The sequence below is a fragment of the Necator americanus genome, chromosome II (genome assembly GCF_031761385.1).
Source record: "Necator americanus strain Aroian chromosome II, whole genome shotgun sequence".
NCBI lineage: Eukaryota > Metazoa > Nematoda > Chromadorea > Rhabditida > Ancylostomatidae > Necator > Necator americanus.
Genome location: NC_087372.1, coordinates 35,196,014 through 35,217,980, shown reverse-complemented (window position 1 = coordinate 35,217,980; position 21,967 = coordinate 35,196,014). Strand labels below are relative to the sequence as shown.

Here is a 21,967-nt window from a genome sequence, read left to right as displayed (position 1 = left end):
CTACCACGGATTCATGCTCTTGATAGCGACTTGTCCTTTCCTTGGAAAGTACAAGTCGCTATCAAGAGCATGAAACCTTGCACAGCCATCTGATTTTATATCAAGTGGCTGTGCAAGGTCTCATGCTATCAGGACGTTCTTCGGGCTAGTGACCTCACGCTTCATGTAATTCTAGCGGTGCACATGACGTCTTTCCATCAGAAAGAAAAGATCCCAGACCAGTGGAAGACCCCTCGAACCGTTCTCATGCATAAGAAAGGTGACCGAGAGTACCTTCGGAACTATGCTCTGAACAAAATCGACGTACATTTGTGTATTTGTTGCCCGTAGGACTGGTGATTTCAACCAGAAAAAACGCCTGAGAAGGAATGTCCATTACCAACTGCAACAATACCTCGAAGAAGAATGAAGGTTACGTAGCGGAGGAGTTTGATAAGGCGTGGGAGGAGAAGAATGTGCCGTCAGCATATGACATACTTGACTTAATCGGCGGGCTAATGTCATCGCTTGACGCGATTACCCGCATCTTCGCCGAGGTGTGCCGTCCTTGAACACAGCTCTGCCCAACCTTCTCGATCTTCTGCGAGAGCTTGCACAGAATCAATCCTTTCGTCGCTATTCCACATTCTGCGAAACCTTACGTCTCGCCTGAACTGCCTATCCACGCCGAGTGTCCTCAGGTCCTCTTTCACTGCCTCAGTCCAGAACTTCCTTTTTCGGCCAGGTGGCTTCTTCCAGCTCGAACCCGACAAACTCTTCAGAACTCGTTGAACAAGGCGATTTGCCGGTCTCCTTAATATATGACCAAAGAAGCGCAGACGATTTACTTTAGCCACTTTTGATGGCGGTGCAAGATGTTGAAGTCTTCCACGTGTCATCCGCCAGTATACCACATCAATTTCTGCGTAGAGATCTTCATTGTGGCATACCCTAGGCCAAAAGTTGCCAAGTAACCGTCCAAGCAGCTTTCGTTCCGTGCAGTCAAGCCTCTTCATAACCGTTGATGGTGCTACCCAAGTCTCCGATCCGTACATCATGATAGGGCGAATTGCGGATAGCTAGCTGATGATAGATAGCTTCTTTCTAAGACGCTTTTCTTTTTTAGATGATAGCTTCCTTCTAAGACGCTTTTCCTGGTTGAAGTCAGCGCTGCGCGCGACACATACAGAATTGTACGTGGATTTTGTTTCCGCAGATGCAAAGGCAGACTTCTTCCGCGGCAATAGAGCCGGAAGCGTTTCCCCTGCAGCGTCCTGGATGCACTTTGCGAAGGAATCCGCATCGCTAAGCTTCTTCCTGGTCCGTACTCCAACATGAATAGACACACGGAATTTCGTTCTGCATTCATCGTCTTTCAGGCCTGCCATGTCGATTTTCGGTTGAAGAGGAACTCCTCGGTTTCTCTTGTGGAATCGGCGTCGATGATTCCTCTTAAACGTGAAGGCGATGATGAGGTCCGTCTGTTCGCACAAGTCGACCAGACGGCCACCGTTGTCCGACGTGCGCTTCGCTGCATAATACCATTTCTCTAGCACATCGGATTGCTGTTTGAGTCCCATCTTCACATTTGTGTCGATTCCGACAATGACCACCTGCTGGCTTGGTATTTTAGTCATCAACGCATTGAGTTCATCATAGAAGGCGTCTTTACTGTTGTCCTCAGCGGTTTTCGTAGGTGCGTGAGCACTTACGATCCAGAATTTACGTCCTCTGCGATCCCGCAGTCGTAGAAAGGCGCATCTAGACGACGTTGAGCCAAATTCCTCCACCAGGTTCTTGTAATCGTTCTTCACAGCTATCGCGCAGCCGCCTACTTTGTCCTCATCAGCATCGCCGCAGTATATGGTGTAATTTTCGATGCTGATGACGGGCCGATCCCTCATGCGTGTTTCCTGCAGTGCAGCAAAAGGCACACAGAGATATCGCAGAAGTCTGAATAGAGCGGCTTGTTGGAGTTCACTCGATAGTGTTCGGCAGTACAGCGTGACGAAACGAAGATTCCATGCTCCCTTCAGGCAGTCGACCTTTCAGGTTATGGGCTTTGGCGGTGTGCTGGACGACAGCACCTTTTTTCAATTTATGGGAATCTTTCGCCATATAACAGTGTAGGTTATATAGCTCGTACGTTCCCAATGCGTACACTCGAACGCCTGATTGCGTTTAGTTAAAGAAGGGCCACCACGTGCAGGTAGCAATCAGACTCGTATACGTGGCCCCGCCGTCAGCATATGCTCTACTAAAACAGTATAACGAATATGAAAAGGTGTTCATTAGTCACTACACTGCCGGTGAAGCAACCCTAACAATTTCGAGAGATCATTTCAAGAGCTTGTTGTAATGGCAAGTGCCATGAATTCCTAAACTCGGGCACTTTCATAGAACGAGATATGAGGTTAAGAAGGAATTAGCAGGAGCAGAAGGTTTTGTCCTGTATGCAAAAAATGAAGATTGGAAAGTCTGGCGGAGATGAAGGAATTAGCGCAGAAATGCTGAAATACCCTCCTCCGTCTGGGATTCGTGAAATGAAGAAGGTCATCTGTTCAATATGAATAGACAAAAAGAAACCTAATTCGTGCAGAAAAGCTATCGTAATGTCCGTCCACAAGAAGTTATCCGTCACTAATCCTAGGAATTATTGGTGGGTATTATTGCTGCGTAATATGTGAACTGGTAGATGAGTTCTGCCACCTGGTTGTATGTTGAAGAACAACGGGAACAACGGGAGAGTGATGTACAGAATAGATGGGCCTACGCCTGTTCTGCATTCAACTTCATTACGAAATGCTTGTGTTTGACTTCTCTAGCTCGCGAAGTCAAGCTCCGAGTCTACCTATCCGCTAATCGCTCTGTTATGATGCACGGATCGGAAACTTGCGTAGCGCTGTTTAAAGTGATTGCACGGAAAGAAGCTACTTAGAAGGCTGCTAGGCTAGTTCTAGCATAGGAAAAGCCGCAATGAAGATCCTCATACGGAAGTCGACAATACACGTGAAAACCATCAATCTTTTGCACCGTCAGCGAAACTGACTACAGAAAATAGTTTTCGCTTCTTTGGTCAACTACTGATGAAACCAGCAGGCTGCATTCTTCTAGCTGAAAAATGTCACCGATCGAAAAGGAAAGTTTTGGGTAGAGGTGGTAAAAGAGGCCATGAGGACGTTCTTCATCGATAGGGAGTTCAAGTGAGAAGTAATGTTTTGCAGGATATGGGAACAACATGTATAGCAACGAATGGATTGATTCTGTGCCATCCCCTGCTGAAGTTGGGCAGAGTTACGCTTAGGGGCGACGCACCTCGGCAAAGATGCGGGCATCCCCGTCAAGCGATTAAGTCAAAAAGAGTGAGTCTAAGTTTATTCATCCACTAGAAGGCAGAAGAACCCGATAGTGGTGAAGATTAGCCGATACTCAATTACTACTGCAAAAACTGGGTAATAGAAACATAAAATTCGTTGATAAAATCTCTAGTAATCTTTTTTTTCCAAGAAATTTTACTCAACGACGTGCACAGTTTGTCCGGCGAAAAATGCCCATTTTTTGTTAATTTACATTCGACAGGAGCATGGAGTGAAGCAGAACAAGCAAGTGTGTTACTGCTATCATAAAAACTGCACGCTCTTCCGGTAAGAGTTCATTGCAACGGAAATGTTATTCCAGAATATACCGATGTTAGCAAAATATGTGTCAGGAAAAGTGGTTAAGTCTAGTAACATTATTTCACATCACTTTAACGGACATTAACGTTAAGGCCTTGTCCTCCCCAATACATCAAAGAAATCAAAGCGTTAGGAAGAAAAGAGGGTTAGTTTTTTTTTCTTCTAAACTGTATAGATAGCCGATGAAGTACAGCTACTTCAGATCTCTCCGTTTTTCTCAGTTTATTCTCTCCTAAAGTAGTCAAAATGCCTTTGGTGGAATGGAGTATGTTTTTTTTTTCGAATAACGAATAGAATTAAAAGACATCTAAGAGGTTTTCACTGACTTTCACAAACTCAAGCTCGAGTTCCAGCTGTTGGGCGTTCACCTTTGCTGCTACTGACTGGTTCTCTGAAATATGAAGCAAAACAGTTTTAGGTTTTCGAGGAATTTAGATTATTGTGAAAGTAATCCAGACTTGCGAAAGCAGTTGTCAGATCAGACTCACCTGATGCCTTTTTTGTCAAATTTGTGAGTTTGCTTTTATATTTTTTCACAGGTCCAACTCCTCTGTCTACAACTACTCGTACGTCCTCTTTGAGAACTAATGGACCGTCGGATATATCCTATGTAGAAGAAAAAACTCCACAGTCGCACGTAACTGTAATGTATCTCAAGAAAAAATGAACCGTACGCACTCGCTTCGAGAACTCTTTTCTTGTGTACGAAACATGAGTGATTGAGTAGATGAAATAGAGAATAAATGCGACTACGTAGACAAGAACAAGAATAGGTACAAATTTCGCATACATCTGAAAACGCATTTGAATCTTATTGCAGATAATCTAAGTAGAATTGAAGCGCTATTTGTATATGGCGTATGAGTTCAATATAAATTAACAGTATTCCACGGAATGAAGACAAATATGAATCACTGTGGATGATGGGGAGTTTTTATATGCAGTACTCAAATGAGAATCGATTCTTACAGAATGTACAGAATTCTGTACAGAATATCTTCATTTTGGTTAAATTTCGACCAAAAACAAAGATTAGATCAATGTAGAAGAACAGGTTAACAGAAGCTGTAGAAATGTTGAAAGCTGTAGAAAAAGAAAAGTTTGCCTACATCGATGAGCACTCACAGGCTTCAGTTACGTGATATATATGTATATACGTTACATGCAACGTATTGAGCAGTTATGAGTCCCAATCACGTGATATCAAACTCCTCGCTCGCTCATAGCCATGGGAGACTGTCAGTTCGTCTAGCCCAGTGCTGTATCCCATTGCGAAGAGCCGTGTATTGACGGCGATTGATTGGACATCTTGTTCAACCTGAGAGCCTTGGCCAAGGTACTGGTGCAGTGCAGTCGAGGCGGTAGCGTCTTAGAGGGATTTTCGCGGAAGTGGAAGTGGGGACGGACCGATAGTAGGCGAGAGGTGGTTGGCAAGTATCACACTTCTACTGGGGCCTCGGCAGGAGGACCGGAGCCTAGGCGATTGAGAGAGCATCAGAGGGCATGCGCTTGAGCGACTGGTACAAAAGGAGCAGCCAAAAACGCAGAACAGCGGAATTGTTCAGGTGTGGCGTTGCTGCATCAGACGAGGCATCCAGAGGAGCACTCAAGAAGCGAGGTTTCGCGTGATTGCCCGCATACTATTTGTATACTATTAACTCCTTGTTATTAGTTGTTATTGTTTGTTAAGCATCGAACATAGCTGGCTATCCTATAGTATTAGTAAAGGAATGAAGTTATCAAACTTTCCACTATTCTTGAGGTTATCTTGAGATGGGGATAAAACTCGCCAATCCCTAAGTAACAGTAATTCTTCCATTTGTTCCGATCGCGTGCCAGAGTCACCCAGTAGTTCCTCTTTTCGTGTGGGACACGAAGAGCATCATAATTTTCTTTGAAGGACTTCGTGAAGAAATCTGACCATCGTGTCAGCGGTCTTCCTGTAGTGCGCTTAATATCGCGGGAACCCAGTCGCTCACGACTCTGGTCCAACGGTTGTCGTTAAAACGCATCACGTGAAAACTAGTGCCGAGAAATTGCAGGTCACTCATGCAGCTTTAAATTGATATTCTTGGCCCCACTTTAGCAGCTATAAAATTGGGCTGTGATTAATTTTATAGGTTTACAAGTGGTATTGCAGATCAGCTCAAACTACCAGAATCTGTGAAAATCTTGGAGAACCGTACTTTTTCTGCTTCAAGGAAGGTTCAGATGTATAAGAACCAATGAATTCTTCGCTATATTACCACACTTTTGTTGTCGCAGATGAAGAAAGGTCAACAGTACTGCTGGAAGCCCAGTTCGCATCAACGTTAGAAATTCACTGCGCCAATCCATCCCCACTCTGATTTCCAGGTTCATTCTGAGTTCCCTATAAGTTCTGCGATTAAAAAGGGTCCCCTTGTTCTGATTTTTCCATTACGGTCAACGAAGTGTGGCACGAATTTTCCATAGGAAGTCAATGCCGAAAATCAGTAGAAAAAGGTGACATTAGTAGATTCTTCATGTTAAATGAATGTGCTGAGACCATTTTCTTAAGAACTGAGCGTGAAGTGGTGGGTATGTTCCAGTTGCTACAAGGGATTTGATACTTGAGCACAGATTCTGCTGCAAAGTCATAATGCTCGATGTTTTATGAAAAGTGCAGTTTAATGGACAACCAAAAATGGATGGAAACAATAAATAGTTCTGTAATCTGGTAAAAATGCTGAGGAGGAGAACACGGAAGACATTGTTACTCATAAGTAGAAAAAAGTCAGCAAAAAAACACCCTTCTGAGTGAGTGACTTTGTAAATAACCCGAAAGGTAACCTTTTACACTAGCTAAATATGCGAGATAAAAGATGCAGAGAGATCTCTGTTACAAATGATTTTTTTTCACAAATTTTCAATTTGATCACAAGAGCAAGTCACCCTTTGTGGTAGCACTCAAAAGCAACAAACGAAGAGAAGACAGTTTAGGTGTTTTCTTCCCAAACTTCCCTTAATTCAGACAATGTTAGGTGAATCACTTTTTTCAAGAAGAAAAACTCCTTTTTTCAAGAAAAAAAAACTATCTCCTTGCACTTATAGGTGTAGATATATACGCAGACGTTACCTGTTGGAATCCAAAGCTCCTAAACAGTGAAAGACCAGCAAGACCGTGTTGTTGTATAAGAAAGGAGATCCACATAACATTGGCAACTATCGGCCAATCTCTTTAATGTCTGTCATCTACAAGCTCTTCACAAGATTGACCCTCAATAGGATTGAAAGTTTTGAATGAAGGACAGCCATGCGAGCAAGCAGGGTTTCGAAAGGGGTTCAGGACGATTGACCACATTCACGCTGTTTCGAAATTCAGTTTCGAAACTCATCGAGGTATCAGGAAAGTACAAGATGCCGCTTTGTTTCACTTTCATTGACTTGAAGAAAGCCTCCGACTGAGTTAAGAAGGAAGCCCTGGACAACCAAGGCGTCCCTACTCAGTAGATAAGGGTACTTCGAGAGTTGTACAGTAACTTCACGACCAAAATTTCACAATTTTACAAATATACTATCGTTGACGTGAAGAGGGGAGTACGACAAGGTGATACAATTTCATCTAAAATGTTCACCCTCCAGAACGCAATGCGAAAGCTGGAATGGCAGCTACACCATTGCGCTTTGCTGATGATATCGATCTGATAACATCTAGCATTAGTCAGGCGGAACGAATGCTGACCGAATTTCGACGAAACATGTAGATGCATTGGTCTTCAGCTGAATCTGCAAAAGGCGGTCTTCAGGCGTAACGGTTGGGCCTCAGATGTCACATTCAGGCTCAATGGAACGAACATATCCGAATGCATCAGCTACGTTTATCTGGGTCGAGAAATGAGCATAATGAACGTCTTGACCCTCGAGCTGGGCGGGAGAAGACGAACGGCTTGGGAAGGGTATAAGAGCATCGAGAAACTAGTGAAGAAGACCAAGAACAGCCGGCTCCGTGCTTACTTCTTCAACGCCACCGTACTTCCTGCTTTGGCCTATCCTTCTGAAACTTGGGCATTTCGCAAGCAGGAAGAAAACGTGGTGAACGTCATTGAACGCGCAGTTGAGAGAGTGTTGCTAGGAGTATCCCTCTTCGTGCAAGTGAGGGAGGGGATTCGAAGTTTTCTCCTACGTCAACGATCGAAGACGCCGCCGCGTTTGCCAAGGAAAGTAAAATAAGGTGGGCCGGACACGTGATACGCTTTAACGACAACAGTTGGACCAGAGCCGTGAGCGACTCTGTTCTCCGCTATTAAGCGCACTACAGGAACACCGCTCAGTTGGTGGTCAGATTTGTTCACAAAGTCCTTCAAAGAAAATTATGATGCTCTTCGTGTCCCTCGCGAAGGGACACTGGGTTACTCTGGCACTCGATCGGATCAAATGGAAGAGTTACTGGCGCCAGCTTGACCATTTCGGAGATCAACGGAAGTTAAGGTTTTGAGATCCCACAGTGATTACCTCACTCCCACACCTCCCCTACTTCTCGTTAGTATTTTTGAAGATAATGATGAGAAAGAGAAATAGAGAAATAGAGAAATTAGAGAGAAATTTCTCTTCTTTTTCTGTCCACTTGACATGGTTCAAGAGAGGTAAAACGTGCAACGAAACAACTCACTACATGTTTGCGTACATGCATACAAACATATATACATAAGTTCATGCAAAGGTTTTCAACAAGAATAAGAAAAAGAAGTCAGCAAAGACACCTACCGACTGGTATGGACAAAACTTCTTGTTGAAACGTTTCGTTTTATCATCATCCGACGGTATCGCGACTAAATGAAAGAGACAGGTCGGTGCAGTTCAGCCAAAGCGATGGTTTTGGACACATTTTTTTGGACCAGATTAGTCATACTGGACAAATTTGCAAGCATAAGATCACGTAGGCAAAATAGTTATTTTCCGAAAACTAGTCCGGAGTCTCTGATTTCAAATATAGTAAATAACTTGATATTATGTGATATTTAGCCTGAAAATTAACTTCGTACCTACGCAATGTTCCCCGTTTTCCAACTACACATTTTTAATCGTTCGGCAATGGATTTCGGAATACAAATTAGTAACGATATTGTAGGGAGAGTTTTTTTTTCCACCCTGGAACGAACTTCATAGATTTTGGATTAATCATGGCTGTAAATCCTATCCATAACCGTCAGTCGTTGGAGCGCCAAATATAGATTGAAAAGGGAAAGATATCTATCCATTTTCTAGCATGTAGTTAGGCATGTGAAGAAGGAATCCAACCATTCTCATTACAATAATTCGGGAATTGATAACTGGATAATTAAAAAAAAGAGAAAAAGAAAGAAGTAGAAAATAAGGAGTAGAAAATGAGAGAAAAAAGTAGCTTCAATAGCGATAGTTTTTATTGTTGGGCTAGAATTGCATGTCTAAACGCAAACGAGATAATTTTGCAAATTATTGCAATTTTGTCCAAAATTCTTTCGATATGATTTATCTGGTTCAAAAAATGTATTCCAAATCCACCGCTTTGGCTAAACTGCACCGATCTGTCTCTTTCATTCATCCAATCGTCGGATGACGATCAAACGGAAAGTTTTCAAGATGTTTTTTTTTCCACATAAGTAGGCATCTTCATTGATTTCAATCATTTTTTGAAATCTTTTAAAAACCTATGCATGAGCCTATGTGCATACGTATGGCGCTTGAGTTTAGGTTTAGTTACACATAGTCGTTTCGTAGCACGTTTTATCTCTCTTGGATCACACAAAGTGGACAAAAAAGGAAGAGAAATTTCTCTCCTTGTACATTCGATCAGATAGGGGAGGTGTGAGAGTGAATGATGATCACGGTGGACTATTACAACCTTTTCCTCTACAGTTTTGATTACTTGGGTTTTTTTTACAGATGACCTTGTTTTCTGCTGCAGAATTCATTTAGATTCATTCAGCTCTGCTCTGCTTAAAGGCATCATCCTACGAATCTGAGGTGGTACGGATTTCAGGTGGAGTATTCGTATACGGGATCATAGATTATGGAGAGGGGGTGATTCCGTCCATTTCTACCTAATTGCCGTAAAAAACGGCCCGGAATATGCAGCGCGTGCACAAGGCTGGCGCGCTCCAATCGAACTCATTGTAAAAAGTGGCACGCCGGAACGCTCGAAGCCGTATCTTCCGGGCCGTTTTTTGCGGCAGTTAGGAAGAAATGGACGGAACCACTCACCCATCCACGATCTACGTTCCAGTATAGGAATACTCCACCTGAAATTCTCACCACCTCAGATTCGTGGTATACTGCCTTTAAATTACCGAAATAAATAAAACTTTTTACACTCATCATTATCTTATTTGAGATTTTAATTTACATATTCAATATTTGAATGTGGCTGAATATAAAGTTCCGTACATCCTTCGATGTTTCTTCACAATTTCTTTTCGGAATTGAGTGTGTGTTTTGACATCTGTTTATTTCCGCTCATAAATGCACCAGGATAGTTTTTCTATGAAAATAAGTGACTTATATAACATTCCCTGAGTTAGAGGAAGTTTAGGGAAAAGACACCTAATGTGCTCTTCCATTCTCTTCTTGCTTGTGAGTACTATCTTCTTTTGTAACTAAATATTCTGATGATAAGATATCCAGAAAAACTTTATTTGATCAAAGAACTCCCTTGCACGTTCCATCATCAACAAATTTAATTAGCCGCAAAATTTAGCCACAGGAGAAAGTTACAGTTCCTATCTCCGCTCACTCAAAAAGATTTTTTTTCAAATTCTGAAACTTTTCTTCCACTAAATGTTTTTCGCATTATCCACCCTTTACTGCATCTAATATATAATACAAAATTTCTTGTTCCTGTTTCATGTTTCCTTCCATTTATGGTTGTCCACTAAACGAAAATTTTCATAAAGTCACTGAACTTTATGACGTTACAGCAGAATTCGAAATAGAAATAAAACGCAGAATAAGAAGATATACACCGCTTGCAGTAACTGGCACATACCTACCACGAATACTGTAATGCTAGCGAACTCAGCTTCTTAAGAATTGGTCACAGTATTTTCGAGAAACTCAAAAAATCTACTAGTAGCATCTTTTTTCCATTCGTTCCCGAAATTGATTTTCTGAGAAAAATTTGCGGTACAATTGCATGCTGAAGTGAAAAAATTAAAATTAGGGGACCCTTTAAATCGTAAAAGTTATACGGAATTTAGAATGGAGCTGCTGGACAAACAAGGTGTGCCGAAATTAGGATGTTGACATACCTTTTTATACGAATACGAAAATTTATACGAAGTGAAGCATTCTCACATTTTTTCTGACAGCTATTGCCCTTTTTTACCTCTTCGGAATCCCTCAACACTGTAAGGAGGTATGATGGAGCTTTTTTGTGAGAATAATTCGGACTATGGACTATGTTGCGATAAGCGATCAGAATATCCTTACGGCTTTGTGTAGACGAATTTTATTGTATAATTGTGACGAGTTGTTGATGTGTATATTTAATCTGGAGAAAGTGTGTTAATAGAACGTCGCGGATGGATACACGTGAAGATTTACCCGTGGATATAATCGAGTCAAAGCTGCAATCCAACTACAGAAACGAGTAAGATCCCACCATGATCACAGCCGCTCCACCGCGTCGCTTACAGCGCAGACGCGGGTTCACTGGGTTTCGGGCCGCCTGAACCCGACCATAAACGCACTACAAAGCTGGAAATACATGTTCACTCGTTACAGCAAATATTTATCCAACAAATGGCTAGATATGTGGACTACCACGATGTCCCACTGCAGCGAGTTTTCGCCCAAAAATCATTTTAATAATATTGAATAGCACGATTGGAAAGGGGAGTTGCCAAAATAAGTACATTTCTATCGCATTTAACCTACTAAGGACAATTAGGCCGTATACGGGTTTTGAGGCGATGCATACGATTGCACGACGACAGTGTTGGCACAGGAGCGGGTACCAATTTATGGCTAGTATAAGAGTGCATCGATAGATCAAAAATATTTGATTGCCTTGAATGAGTGGATGAAATGGACAAATAACGTTATGCGGTTGTTTTGAAGAAAAAAATCCTGATTTCGGAGCAGAGGAGAGTGGAGGTCGGTTTCATTCTATGTATCATGTGCACACTTGAGTGGTTGGCTTACTTGGGCCGAACGGTGCGTTCGAACTCACTTGGATGTAGTAGGCAAGAACTCTTCTGGATTCTGTTTTGATGAGGAACGATGAGGTGGAATTTCAGGTGGAAACTGTCGCCTTTCTCTCTTTTTCATTATGGACAACTATAACATTTGCGATTTTTTGTGGAAAGAAGAGACAAGTAACACATACTAGGACGCTTGCAAGTGACGGTACTCATAGCAGCACAACATCATCGTCGGCATCAGCCAGCGCTAAACGTCTTGATCGAAGAAGAAGTTCGAAACAACATAAAGAAAGTAGAGAAGAAAAAAGGAAAGGACCTAATGATTTATTCAAAGGTATAGTTCGAGTTTTTTTTTCTGGAGGAATAAAATAACTATTGAATAACTATTATAAACACAGGTACACCAAAAAGCTCAACGAGACAGCATGGATTTAGTCCGACACCGGGGTTCGGATTTAAGCCTGTCACACAGGAACGAGAGAAAAAGGCGGATATAATGAACGAGCAACCACAACCCGAACAAATACCGTCTCTTATACCATTGACAACAAAAACATTGAGACCCGAATCAACAAAACTGAAATCCGTTAAAACAAAGCCGATTAGTAATATCACGTTAAGTAAGTTGCGTTAGTTTTTCAAATAATACCTACTAATGTAAAATGTAACATATATACGTGTGCAGCAAAGAAAAAATCGCTCAATTGTTACAAAGAAACTTTTTTCAAATATAGTAACATGGGTAGATCGTCTAAGAAAAATTACTAAACCTTAAAGGCATACCACGAATCTGACGTTGTATGGATTTCCGACGAACAAACTTTACATGGAGCTGTAGATAGCGGGATAAGGGGTGGTCCCGCTCATCACTCTTTAATCGTAGTAGAAAAAAACGGCGTTATCACGACGATTTCAGTACAACGCTCCACCCTTGCACGCACGCAACGCATCCAGCTGCGTAGCGGTCGAAACCCAGTGAGTTTTCCTCGACAGCCCCTTGGGGCGATTAGAAAGAGGTGAGCGGGACCATTCTTGATCCCGCAATCTACAACTCCAGCTTTTTCTAGCTTTTACCGTGGATTTCCTCACCACGTCAGACCACGTGGTTCGCTGCCTTTAAGGTGCCCCTGGAGGCGCGCGCTTCCAAGAATCACACCTGTGTAATGTCATTCTTATTTTCAGAAGAAACAGAAACGGATATCCAAGAAGTGAGTCGTAATTTTGTTTGATTTTGTCGTTTCTAGCAGCGCTTACGGTTCTTGAAATGCGATATGGAGACATCTCTTCTATGAAAGTTTAGCCCCTCATTAGGTTAAAGGCAGCATACCGCCAATCTGAGGTGGTGCCGATTTCAGGTGGAGTATTCGTACACGGGGTCGTAGACTATGGAGACGGGGGTAGTTCCGCTCATCTCTCCCTGCGTCACTGCAAACAGCCGCCTCCAGAATGCTGTTTTGTACGATGCCTTCTGTTGCAGCGCTCCACCCCTTGCGCCGCCTCCGCCCTGTGATTCGTCGAAAATCGAAGTAAGGGACGCTACGCATGCAAAGATGGCGCGCTGCAATGGAAGGCATCGTACAAAACAGCATTCAGGGGCCGGCAGCTTGCAGTGATTCAAGGAGAGATGAGCGGAACCACCCCCCCCCCCCTTTATAATCTACGACCCCGTATACGAATACTCCACCTGAAATCTGTACCACCCCCGATTCGTGGTAGGCTGCCTTTAAGCGGGATGGGACTAAGAACGCTAACTCTGCAGTAAAACATTCCTGGTTCAACGATAGGATACCCGAATACTACTTACTTGACGAACGAGTTAACAAACTACTGTCCTCGGATTAACCCTAAGACCTAAAGTACAGTCAAAACGACATGAAGTGATACAGTTGCGTAACCAGTTGCGCTCGCATGGTGCGATGGAGCGCAGCGTTTGGAATCAACGTAGGACCACCATTTATCGCTGCGGGCTGTACTACATTGGCCCGACTATACTAATTCTGGCTATGGGCTACCGCTGCACTTCGTCGTCGTTGTTGGCGAAAACTGTTTCCCAATATCAGCGACTATGATTCCGTTCTTGATAGCAATGACAGGTACATCCTGGATATCTCAACAGTTGCCCCCACCTTTATTACCAGTATCATAAAGAAATGAAGTTATTATCGCCAACGGTTGTCGTCATTTTTGACAGCGATGTTCCAGGATCGCGATTAGCTTGAAAAACTTGAGTCTTTTTTTTCTTAAAAAAAAGAACGTTTCAACTCAGGGTGACGGGAATTACGAGGACGTCAACCTGATAGATGCACCACCACCAGCTGATGAAGGTCAGTACGAAAATGTCACGCCTACGGACGTAGCACCTCCAGGATTCCCCGAGGAAGTACTTCACACTGTGAAACCGGAAGCTCTGCGACAAGTCCCACCAACTGGAGATTCTCAAAAGTGAGTTTATTAATTTAGCGTAAGCTTATTTCTATACCAGATACTCAATTCAGGAATATTTGACCACCTCTAAGTTACAGACACATATTTCAATGTACGGTCAGCTTTTTTCAGGACAACACTTACGGTGGATCCTCCAGCTTCCATTTTCCCCACAACCGGTGGTCAATTGAAGCACACTCTCAAAAATCCCCGTCAAACCAGGATGGTGTACAAGATTAAGTGCTCAAACAATAATGACTATGGCATAAGTCCAGTGTACAGTTTTGTGGAAGCGGGTGGAACGGCTACGATAACGGTAACCCGTTTACCGGGTGCACCGAAAGAGGACAAAATGGTGATTCAGTTTGTGGAAGCTCCAGCAGGCGGTAAAACTCCAGAAGAAGCTTTTGCGCTGGCATCGCCTTGGTCGTATGTGTCTACCACTGTCCCTCTGAGGACAGCCGCAGGCTTACCTCCACTCGCAGCTCCAAAGCCAGCTGCAGCACCTGCACGCCCGCCAATCCCGCCCCCTAAGGCTCCAATACCACCGCCGGTGCCACCACCAAAGGCTCCTGTACCTCCGCCAGCGCCACCACCAAAAGCTCCTGTACCTCCTCCAGTGCTGCCTCCAAAGCCTCCAATTCCTGCATACGTCAAGCCACCGGTGATCCCAGCATTTGCTTCGGGTGCTCCCAAGCCTCCTGGATTGGTTCCTCCAGTTTCGCAACCTGCAGTTGCAGCCAAACCACCTGTACAGGCTGTGCCCAGCCCCGTCAAAATTCCGGCTTCCGTCGTTCCGAAACATCTGGCTCCTGCTGCTCCCACTCCTGTCGTCGCTCCGAAACCCTCGCTTCCTGGCATCCCAATTCTGAAGCCACCACCTCCTCCTATAGCTCCGAAAGCTCCAATTCCAAGTGCTCGTCCTCCTCCTCCTCCACCCGCTTCAGTCCCGAAACCAATAGCTCCGACAGTTCCACCTACAGTCAAACCACCTGCACCACCTCCTCCAGTTATTTCTAATATCCAAAAACCTGGTCCTGTATCCGGAGTTCCTCTACCCGGCCAACCTTACCCTGGCCCATCAGTGCGTGGCACCGCGAAACCGATGCCGTTCACGGGAGGTGGAGTGTCTAGGCCTCCACTCGTTAGTGTATACGTCGGTGCTAAACCGGATCGAAAAAAACAGTAGCAATGTGACATTGTGATAGCGATTTGTTTAAGAACATAACGTTGACTACATATATTGCCAAAAATTTGAATAATAACGAATGCTATGAAACTGTGCTTTGTATACGATCTACTCAAATCCTGAAATTTTTGTACACCGATGAATAGATCTTGATCTTGTGCTCATTTATAGTATTCGACTTGTATTTAACATTAATATTACACTATTCCATAGCCAATGTGTAATAAATATAGTTAACTTTAATTTAAAGAGACTTTGTGAAGGCTATGACAAGCTCAGCTAACAAGCTCAATGGCAGTTTTCAGAAGAAGAGAATTTCACCAGCCTTCCATCAATTGATTTGAAAAGATTTCCAGAATTTTGGTTTTTTTTTTGTTAAAAATCTGAGTCTTTTTTTTAACTTTCTGATTTGGTAATTGTTCTCTACACATCTGTTTTAGTCATCCGTTTTATTTTTATCTCTCTCACTAACTTCTCAATACCTGCTACACCACTCCATTCCGATGATTCCTTTTTTCCCCTCGTGAAAAATTTGAAAATTCTGACACTGGATGATCCTAAACCCAAAAATTCTGGAGATTTCAATGATCCAAGCCTTGCGAGTACATGACAGTCTACATGGAGGGTACATATAAATATTTATTGTGGTGAAAAATAATCTTTCTAAATGAAAAAATCTTTTTAACAATCAATGCAGAAGTTAGTAAGATTCATTCATCCAATAGAAGGCAGAAATACCCGATAGTAGCAAAGAATACCCGATACTCAATTATTAAATGCAAAACGTAGGCAATATAAAATTTGTTGATAAAATTTGATAAATCAATTCCTTTTTCCAAGAAATTTTACTCGAGCTCGTTCCACCTTGTCCGGTGAACAATGTCCAGTTTTTGTCAGAAACCATAAACCATTAATAGCCTGAAAAAAAGTTGGTGGTTAAAAAAAAAATAATCGATATCGATGTGAAACATTCCACACGGGTCTGGTACTGTGATAGTTGTTTGTGATACAAGCAGCGGTTAAACTACACAAAATAATCGATCATAATCCATGGATGTATGGGATGTATGAAAACGATCTCTCACTAACCTGTCGTGCTTCTTTATTTTTAATTCCTACATAGAAATTGTTGTTGACAATGTACGGTTTCATACTTGTCTTCTCAGCGTCGTCCAGGTAAAACATGAAAAAAACACTCGTAATTTTTTGTAAAATCCCACGACAAAAACACTGTGCCAACAGTCTGCAATTTTTTGACTGTATGCTGCGAATGAATCCAGTACATAATGTAATGTAATGAATGTATAGTCGGCATGTAGCACGGTGCAGTTATGTAAGCGGTTGGGCTCGGTGCGGCGCGGTTAGTGGCGCACTTATTTTCTACTAGGAACTACAGATTCCTGCTAAACACTACGTGCAATCTAAAGTAAAAACCTACCATTTTCCATCCGCTATTTCGTTGTATTCAAAATTCCGACAGATCACACCATGAAATTGTACGGAACATATTTCGTTTAAAACATCCTTAAAAATAAACATTTTTTTCTTTGTTAGAATCACCATCACAATAAAGTAATTTAGGAACGACTTACCTGATCATACAAAGAATCGTTTCCTTGTAGACGTTTGTTCATCTCTTCAAATAATACCACCGTTGTATTGGTTGGTTCGACTAACATTGGACTGAACGCCAAAATATCACCCTAAAGTAGTAGTGGAAACAGATGTAGGTGTTTTTATTTATGTTTACTCGAATCAGTTCGGTGCACTCTAAACTGGAGTAGAACAGAAAGTGCAGAATTTTGCGCTAAGTAGAGAAAAGTGGGTGAGTTTTGTCAAGCGCGATGCGGTCGCACTGGTAAACATAAGCTAAAGGGATTGGGCCCTCTAACTGGCCAAGTGCTGTGAATTTTTCAGGAGATTCCGGATTTACTTACCCTATGAGTATGACCTTTTATTGGCACTACCACATCAGCGTCATCAATTAAGGTCGCGTTCAGGAATAAATCCGTAGGATCACGGAACCATGTCGAGTCCGCTTCGATAAGAGCAAAACGAACAGAACGCTGAACTACACAACTAGAAAATAGCGAAAGGAAACACTTTTGAATTCCAGAGAAAAAAAAACCATCCATAAATAGATTATTAGCTCACCTCGGCCAGAATCTTCATCAACTTCGTTCTGATTGCAAGAAATGTTATGTATTTACGTTCGCCCCAATCCAGATCCTCTTCAAAACCAGGAAGACTCAAGAACATACACATTATAGCCTTAAATAGAGAGAGATGCTGTAGTCGGGTCGAAACGACATGAATCGCGAGTTGCGGCGCATTTGCGTACGCGCTCGAAACGGCGCGATGGAGGCAGCAGTTGGAGCCGAGGTGGGAGCGTCGCAAACCGGCACAGCGATGGGTGGTCACAGCCATGGATTCACTACGCTCCTAGCCGCTACGCTCCACCAAAGCGCCTCGAGAGAAGCCGCGTACGCAATTGCGTACGTGCTTCCTATGGTTCATTTGACCTTACTATACACTGTTATCCTTGATTGTAGGTCAGAAGACTCGATATAATTTAGCAAAATTCCTTTTTTTTCAAATAACATTATGAAATGCATTGGAATACCAACCTCTCCATATTCTTGACGCACACTGTCGCAAAGTTTTTTGGACGTGGAAACGATCAGGAGACGTTCGTAGGTGCCCTGTTAAAAGACATTGATATGTACGCACAACCACTTTTACTGATCATGTATTTCTGCCGCCGAAACGACTGCGAAATCCAGCGCTAATCCGGCAGTACGAAAGGGTGTGTCGCAAAGCATTTCGCGAATTTCTGTGGATGCGTCGCGGCTCCCAGGACAAAATATGTGGCAACAACTATATTCGTTAACAAAACTCCATGACAGGATCACCAAAAAAAAGAAAGTATGCTTGCAAAACATCTTGGAGAACATTTTATATGGAAAAAAAAACTAAATAGATTGAAAAGAATACTAACCTGAAATTCGACTACGTTACACAGCCAATTTAGCATCAACCTCTCAAATGCTCCATTCACCACAGTGAAGTAGATCAAACGATATTCTGCATATATCTTCACCGCTTTTTCAACCAATTCCTAAAAGAAGACGTAATTTTTGAGGAAAAAAGGAGTGAGGGGTGAGACATGAAATACGTATGCAAATTTTAATTACAACAAGTTTAATAAAATATTTTTTTCTGATTTTTATTCTCGGTAGTTCTCCTAATTACTTGCTTCTGTCTTTCCTTTTGTAGTTTCCCGAATCGTAGGAATATTATTTACAATCCCTTGCAGACCACTAACGATCCATGCATTTTCCAGCAGAAAGGTGTCGAATAATGGGTCTGAACTCGCTCCAAATTCCCCACATCTTTTTAGCTCAAGTTTCTTTTTTTCACGTACATACGCCAGATCCATCCAATCATTTTCTCCGATATACCCAATAGACAAAAACATCTATCGTTCCTCGTGTAGAGCTGGTTGAAGGATTGTCTGAACATGCTGGGTATGGTTAGATTCCTCATGAATTTCTCCATTGCGACAAGTAAAACCGGTTATCGCTGATAGGTGGTGCAAAGCAAAGACGGAAATTTTCTTCATCAATGATTCTTAACTTTCTTTCATTCATTCCTTCTCCAAATCTGGCCTGAGGCGAGAAAATACAGCTGATAGGAAATCTTAGAACACAGAACCTGTAGAAGTTCTCAAAGTAAATCCCTTGGACTGCCTCCATGTGTAGTGAGACTTTTTAATAACTCTCTTAATCAATAATTTTTAATTTTTTAATATAATTTCTAGTAATAACAAAAGAATTAGGAACAAGAGAATTAAGAGATATTTAGAAAATTTTCACTTACTTTCACAAACTCAGGCTCGAGTTCCAGTTGTTGGGAGTTCACCTTTGCTCGTTGATTCTCTGAAATATGAAATAAGTTTGTATTTTACTATTATTAGTTAACATTCTGTTATTATTTACTTATTATTATTTACTTAATTTTCATATTTTCTTGCAGAGCCTAAAAAGGCAACTCCAGGTTTTTAAAGAAATAAAAAAGAAATTGAAAGAAATTGTTGTGACAGCGATCCAAACAAAAACAAAGAAACACTCGTCAACTCAGACTTACCTGACGCCTTTTTCGTCAACTTTGTAATTTTCCCTTTCGATTTTTTCGCAGATCCAATCGCTTTGCCCGCAACTACTCGTACGCCTTCTTTGAGAACTAACGGACCGTCGGATAGCTCCTACGTAGAAGAGAAACTACTTCGATAGCACTCGATGAATAGAATCTAACTCAGGAAAAAATAAACCGGACGTACTCGTTTCGATAGCTCTCTTCTTGTGTAGGAAACATGCGTGACTGAGTAGATGAAATAGAAAATATGTGCGGCTACATAGATAAGTACAAGAATAGATACAAATTTTCGCATATATCTGAAAACGCATTCAAATTTTATTGAAAAAAATCTAGGTAGAATTTAAAAAAAGAACATTTTGCATATAAGTTCACAATAAATTCACATTAGTCCACAGAATAAAAACACCCGCATGGATCAACGTGGATATGGGAATGAGTTGTCATATCCAGTCCTCGAATCAGGATTGATCCCGTACGAAATAACTTCATTCTGATTAAATCTCGTCCAAAAACAAGGATAAGATTACCACAGAGAAAGGGTGCGTACGACACCACTGCATCAACGGAGTCCACACGTGATATGTTCACGTGCGCATACGCTGGTGATGTAGTGACGAAAACTCATCCATGCTGCTCTAAGTTGGTATAGTCGAACACATTTTAACAGATATTCAATGGGTTTGAGAGTAGTTTTGGTGGATCTGGTATCTGATTGGTATTTAAAGGCAGCATACCACGAGTCTGAGGTGGTATGGATTTCAGGTGGAGTATCCGTATACGGTTCGTAGATTATGGAGACCGGGTGGTTCCGTTCATCTCTTCCTGAATCACTGCAAGCAGCCGGCCTTGAATGCTGTTTTGTACGATGCCTTCTATTGCAGCGCGCCACCCTTGCACGCGTAGCGTCCTTTACTGCCGATGGAGGCAGTCCGAATTGATTTTTGGCGAATCGCAGGGCGGAGGCGGCGCAAGGGGTGGAGCGTTGCAATGGATGGCGTCGTACACAACAGCATTCTGGAGGCGGCTGTTTGCACTGATACAGGGAGAAATGGACGGAACCACCCCCGTCTCCATAATCTACGACCCCGCATACGGATGCTCCACCTGAAATCCGCACCACCTCAGATTCGTAGTATGCTGCCTTTAAAGACAAGGATAAAGTGTCTGGCCTCAATCAATCCGCTTGGGATGCGCCACCACGTTCACTTCAATTCCGAGTCGTATGAAGTTTACGAACGCGTGACTGGCCTATACAGTGACTTGCGGGGGCTAGCAGATGAGTTAAGTCAGTGTTTTTATCCTCCCAAACAAGTCTGGTACCAATTTATCCACCACGGAGGAATGATTGGTAAGCGCTAGGGCGGATTCGAACCTCCGATCGATCGTGTAGGAAGCGGAGCCTCTAACTGACTGCGCTGCGTGATCCACCCCGGTAGGAATACGATACCGAGATTTTTACATTTAGTAGCAGCAGTCTACGTCTCTCTCGGAGAGATTTGAATTGGCCTGATACTCTAAGGGAATCTGTCACTAAAACAGTTGTAAAATCATTACATTTTAGAGTGCAACACGTATTCAACTTAGTTTCCCTTCATCCTTTCTATCTAAACTAACCAGTTATCAAAACTTCAAAATGTTCAATGTCAAAATAAGTTCATGCTACCAGAATCAGTAAATATCTCGCAGGATCGTGCATTTTATGAGAGCTGTCTTCAAGGTAGGTACAGATGTGTGTGAAGCAACGAGTACGTCGTGATATTAACACTTTTTCGTTGTGACGATGAAAAAAACGTTAACAGCACTGGATATAATTCCAGATCATGTCAGTTTCAGGATTTTACCACTGTAATTCGCTTTCTTTCTGATTTCCAGCTATACTCTGAATTCCGTGATAAGCTTTACAGTGATTTCAAGGGTCCTCTAATTCTGATTTTTTTCACATGTGTCATCTTGCGGTTATAGAAGTATGCCACAAATTCTTCTTAGAAAGTCAATTCCAAAGACGGGTGGAAAAAAGATCTTGTGAATAGATTCCTTAGGTCCCATGAATATGCTGTGACGGATTCTTTAGGAACCGAGCGCGCTCACATTACAGTATTCGTTGTCAATATGTTCCAGTTATTGCAAGAGATGTAATACTTCGGTATGAATTCTGCTGTAAAGTCGTGATGCTAAGGTGTTTTTCTAGAAATTACCGTCTAATGGACAATCATAAATGGAAGAAAGCAGGAAATAGTTCTGTAATCTTGTGGTGATGCAGAGAAGAAAACGAGGAAGATATCGATAGAAAAATTAAAAATAGAAATTACAGGTAGAAAAAGAGTGTCAACAGGAAAGTTCTCTCGATTGAACTGCTCCATAAGTAAACAAATAATAATATAATGATGGGTAGAAATGTGGAA

The 21,967-nt window shown here is 42.2% G+C and overlaps 6 protein-coding genes across 8 annotated transcripts; 2 read left to right on the top strand and 4 right to left on the bottom strand.

Annotated features, from left to right (window-relative positions):
• Positions 1–500: 500 nt before the first annotated feature.
• RB195_020464 (uncharacterized protein) lies at positions 501–1,034 on the bottom strand (the record flags this gene model as incomplete). Of its 2 annotated transcripts, none has more annotated exons than XM_064188764.1 (1): positions 501–1,034. In XM_064188764.1, the coding sequence occupies one exon, from the start codon at positions 1,032–1,034 to the stop codon at positions 501–503; it is 534 nt and encodes a 177-aa protein (XP_064044644.1). The 2 variants fall into 2 exon arrangements, with proteins under 2 accessions (XP_064044644.1, XP_064044645.1); XM_064188763.1 differs by having other exon boundaries at positions 501–995.
• A 24-nt stretch (positions 1,035–1,058) lies between these two features.
• Positions 1,059–1,883, bottom strand: RB195_020463 (uncharacterized protein; the record flags this gene model as incomplete). Its single annotated transcript, XM_064188762.1, has 1 exon — positions 1,059–1,883. The coding sequence occupies one exon, from the start codon at positions 1,881–1,883 to the stop codon at positions 1,059–1,061; it is 825 nt and encodes a 274-aa protein (XP_064044643.1).
• A 2,069-nt stretch (positions 1,884–3,952) lies between these two features.
• Positions 3,953–4,448, bottom strand: RB195_020462 (uncharacterized protein; the record flags this gene model as incomplete). The annotated part of the gene is made up of 3 exons (XM_064188761.1): positions 3,953–4,047; positions 4,145–4,262; positions 4,335–4,448. 3 exons carry the CDS (start codon positions 4,446–4,448, stop codon positions 3,953–3,955), a joined length of 327 nt encoding a protein of 108 aa, XP_064044642.1.
• A 2,831-nt stretch (positions 4,449–7,279) lies between these two features.
• RB195_020461 (uncharacterized protein) lies at positions 7,280–7,847 on the top strand (the record flags this gene model as incomplete). The annotated part of the gene is made up of 2 exons (XM_064188760.1): positions 7,280–7,377; positions 7,457–7,847. 2 exons carry the CDS (start codon positions 7,280–7,282, stop codon positions 7,845–7,847), a joined length of 489 nt encoding a protein of 162 aa, XP_064044641.1.
• A 142-nt stretch (positions 7,848–7,989) lies between these two features.
• On the top strand, positions 7,990–15,407 carry RB195_020460 (uncharacterized protein; the record flags this gene model as incomplete). Of its 2 annotated transcripts, none has more annotated exons than XM_064188758.1 (6): positions 7,990–8,105; positions 11,983–12,128; positions 12,193–12,414; positions 12,977–13,002; positions 14,061–14,236; positions 14,351–15,407. In XM_064188758.1, the coding sequence occupies 6 exons, from the start codon at positions 7,990–7,992 to the stop codon at positions 15,405–15,407; spliced, it is 1,743 nt and encodes a 580-aa protein (XP_064044639.1). The 2 variants fall into 2 exon arrangements, with proteins under 2 accessions (XP_064044639.1, XP_064044640.1); XM_064188759.1 differs by lacking the exon at positions 7,990–8,105 and adding an exon at positions 11,769–11,807 and having other exon boundaries at positions 11,891–12,128.
• A 1,434-nt stretch (positions 15,408–16,841) lies between these two features.
• Positions 16,842–19,857, bottom strand: RB195_020459 (uncharacterized protein; the record flags this gene model as incomplete). The annotated part of the gene is made up of 9 exons (XM_064188757.1): positions 16,842–16,931; positions 17,000–17,110; positions 17,345–17,473; positions 17,562–17,678; positions 18,035–18,109; positions 18,406–18,525; positions 19,287–19,345; positions 19,554–19,671; positions 19,747–19,857. 9 exons carry the CDS (start codon positions 19,855–19,857, stop codon positions 16,842–16,844), a joined length of 930 nt encoding a protein of 309 aa, XP_064044638.1.
• Positions 19,858–21,967: the final 2,110 nt, after the last annotated feature.